The 3,407-nt window shown below is 34.9% G+C and overlaps 1 protein-coding gene across 1 annotated transcript; it reads left to right on the plus strand.

The window, feature by feature from the left end:
- Nucleotides 1-1,374: 1,374 nt before the first annotated feature.
- Nucleotides 1,375-2,347, plus strand: LOC119080802 (natterin-2-like). The gene is made up of 5 exons (XM_037189372.1): nt 1,375-1,518; nt 1,580-1,763; nt 1,828-1,848; nt 1,906-2,092; nt 2,151-2,347. Exons 2-5 carry the CDS (start codon nt 1,584-1,586, stop codon nt 2,222-2,224), a joined length of 462 nt encoding a protein of 153 aa, XP_037045267.1. The 5' UTR covers nt 1,375-1,518; nt 1,580-1,583; the 3' UTR covers nt 2,225-2,347.
- The last annotated feature ends 1,060 nt before the right edge of the window (nt 2,348-3,407 follow it).

A 3,407-nucleotide genomic window follows, 5' to 3' on the forward strand; every position in this document is an offset into this window, starting at 1 on the left:
AATCCAAGCCGAAAACGCTATTAAATAGTAATAAAACTGAATCGGTAATCTCATTTGGATTAAGCATGTAATTATTAAGCGTAGTCCCCGAAGCGAACATAATCAAATGAAAGAGTGTTGCACTTTACTATCATTGCTGTGCTCTCTATAGATGATTTATTTAGATGTGCAAAAGTATGTGATGATGATTCGCTTTTCTTCTCGAGCTTGGTAAACTGTATAAGTCTTGTTTTCCAAGCGAATAGAAGAATATTGATGACTTGAGTTTTGTGTTTTTGTAATTTTGTGATATCATGTGTGAAGCAATCAATTATCGCATTTTATGTATGAATGGCTTCGCGACGACATAGTCTGTTGAATTCTATTGGCATATGCAAACATTTAATTGCAGTTCATCATGTTTGGGTGAAAAGAACATTTTTGTGTATTTCCTCCTACATGTAGGTGGAGTTTGGATGATGTCACGTCGTTATAATATTGGTTGAAATGTTGTTCTGATTACAGTCAGTCTTCCAGCCCAGAAATTGCGATCTAACTATAATACAAAATTAAAAGTATTTTAACTATTTTCAGGTGTCTAAACATTTTATTATCGATAGCGATACTGTCTTGTCTACTGTAGTAAAACTTATGTTCAAACAAATGAAGTAATAGACTTCTTATCAATCCGTCGAAAATACTTCGATCAATAGAAGTTGTCGATTCGCTCAATTTACAGTCTTATTTTAACGATCTGATTTTCACAGTACCTTATCTCCTCAGCTTATAGGGATTGTGAGTTAGGTCGACCATGGTCACATTTTATCTTGTTCTCAATTCAAAAACTAAATTATTCTCATTCTACTGAGGTATTGAGTTAGAATCATAACCATCATATCATACAGGTCTTCCTACTATTAGGTGACACCAAACTTCCATGGGATTGACATTATTTTGTATGAATCTGGACGTAGTACTCTATCTATGATGTGGGGTATTAATAAAATATATTCTGGATTTTTGGCTCATTCGCTCCAAAATTGGAGTGCGAAGTTAATAATATGAGCGAGATTTCATTCGAGCGCAATTACTATATCATATCGAACTAAGATAGTTTAACTAACGTTAAAACTAGCATGTGTGATCTACCACAATATTAAAAGTTCATTACTCTAGACAATAGAAAGCGAACACTCCAAACCTTGATTAAGGTACAAAAACACTTACATAATATTGCAATACATATAGTATAGGTTGATAATCAGTATCTGAAAGTAAGTTTTATTCGCTGCGCTTATATCAATTCCAGATAACTGATGAAGTGGTGCTGTTGTTCCCGTTGTTCAGCTGTTGGCAATGACAGATTTTTAAGCAATCGAATCGTTCGAATTGCATATTATATTTAGTTATCTTATCTTGAAAGTCGTTATCAGTCATATTCACAAAATGAAATAATGGAAAGGTCTGGTGAACAGTACACGTCTATTACCGATTTTACTGTCGTTTCCGACTCAGCCCTGCTTCGTTAATAAAACTTTGGTAAGTAAAGTCGTAAATAAAACCCGACCAACAAATTAATAAAAAAAAAAAAAATTGCTAGAATCATGAGTCTGTATTGGGTACCAAAGTCCAACGGAGAATATGTGGAATCTGGTGGAGTTCACGCAGGTACTGATTCCGGCAACGAACTATTCGTTGCACGAGCCTACCATGAAGGAGCCGTTGTACCTGGAAAACTGCATGTTTCTCATTCTTCCGTCTATATTCCATATAACATGGCCGAAGTCAGTAGATCACATTTAAATACTTTCCGAATTTGAATCTATTTTTAGTGTTCTTCCATTTTAGGTTCCCGTTCAAAATTATGAGGTTTGCGTTGAAATTTGCAAATCAGAACGTATGACAAAAATATTTGCAAAAATTTAGGTTCTTGTTGCACCTGTTGGTGCCTTGAGTTGGATCGATGGTGAGGGTGGCGGTGTTCCAAGCAATGCTGTCGTAGGTGGTCAAACGAATGATGGGGAGACTTTATATATTGGACGTGTTGTTCATAACGGAACGGTGACTGTAGGAAAAATTCATCCTAGTCATGGCGTTTGCTACTTTCCATATGGTGGGTTAGATAGTCAAAGTTTACTTGGACATTTTTTTATGTATTCATTGTTTATTAGGAGGAGAGGAGCTAAATTCCAATTTATACGAGGTTTTGGTTAAGAATGCCTTTGGCAGACACTTGGGGCTGTGAAGTGGCAATTAAGAGTGAACTCTGCTGAGATTACAGAAATTTGTTATAATCAAACTCTAATCTGTCAGAAATTAATTTTCTGTCTGGTAATGGTGATTGCACGCTTTAAATAAATTAGTTCTCACTCCAATCGTGCTACAAGCGGAATTATATCATTTCAGCTCTTCCTTCTTTTTTACTCTGCGTACATTTAAAAAAATAACGAATTATCACAGTCAGAGACAGTAGAATTTCAACATTAATTTACTTCAGCTGTTTTTCAGCTGATCCACACATACAATTAACACTGTTTATACGGTTGACGCATGCACGTGGCAACCGTATAAAGACGTACAAACAGTTTTGATTGTTTGTGTAAAACAGCTAAAGCAAAGTCATGCTGAAATTTGACTGCCTCTCTAACTGTAATTCCTAATTTTTATAATTGAAAGTTTACAATCCGCTCCAAAATATAAAATGGAGCCCACTCATTCACTTTTAATTGTCAGATATTTCGCGGAGATGCTTTTGCGAAGATCTCAAAACAGAAACTTTATAGCGAAAGCGCAATATTTAAATCGACGATATGTGTAATATGTGCAGAGAATGCCAATTGGTTTGTTATTTTCCGCATTAGATTCTATGGAAACGTTTACGAATTCCTTTTGACGATAATTTTTACTGCAGAGTTAACTGAACACATCGTTGTATTTGATGAAAAAAAAGTTATGTTCAGATTAACCTGCAAAAAAGTTGCAAGAGCTGCAAATCATGTGGTCTTGCACTCCCTTATTCAAAAGCAATAAACCAGAAGACAGATTATTCGGAAGCAATAAACGCTTCACAGTCTACAAATCTACACCCGTGTTTGTTGTTTGTTTAGACAGAAGATACAGGATGAAAATCGAAAACACTTCAAGTGAAATTTTTATATTGTATGTGGAAATACGTGCACTAATCTCATACATTGATGAATCCACTCCACGTGCGTTTGTCTAATTCCGACCATATTTTGTGGAAATGTTATAAATTTCTATGTACTTCATATACAACAAGCTGTGCTTATATTTGTACAATGAAAATTTGATGTTATACTGATAAACTTCACAGTTAAATGAACATCACCTACCACATGAACATAGAAATTCAAACATACTTTGAGTTTGGTTTGATCGAGGAAAATACCTGTGCAACACTCACGTAA

The sequence above is a fragment of the Bradysia coprophila genome, unplaced genomic scaffold (assembly GCF_014529535.1).
Source record: "Bradysia coprophila strain Holo2 unplaced genomic scaffold, BU_Bcop_v1 contig_350, whole genome shotgun sequence".
NCBI lineage: Eukaryota > Metazoa > Arthropoda > Insecta > Diptera > Sciaridae > Bradysia > Bradysia coprophila.

What these genes read in the sequence shown, in the direction of transcription:
- LOC119080802 (XM_037189372.1), top strand. Translation starts at nt 1,584, where the DNA reads ATGAGTCTGTATTGGGTACCAAAGTCCAACGGAGAATATGTGGAATCT. An exon ending in TTCCCGTTCAAAATTATGAG is followed by an intron (nt 1,849 to 1,905) that starts GTTTGCGTTGAA and finishes GCAAAAATTTAG; the next exon opens with GTTCTTGTTGCACCTGTTGG. An exon ending in CGTTTGCTACTTTCCATATG is followed by an intron (nt 2,093 to 2,150) that starts GTGGGTTAGATA and finishes ATTGTTTATTAG; the next exon opens with GAGGAGAGGAGCTAAATTCC.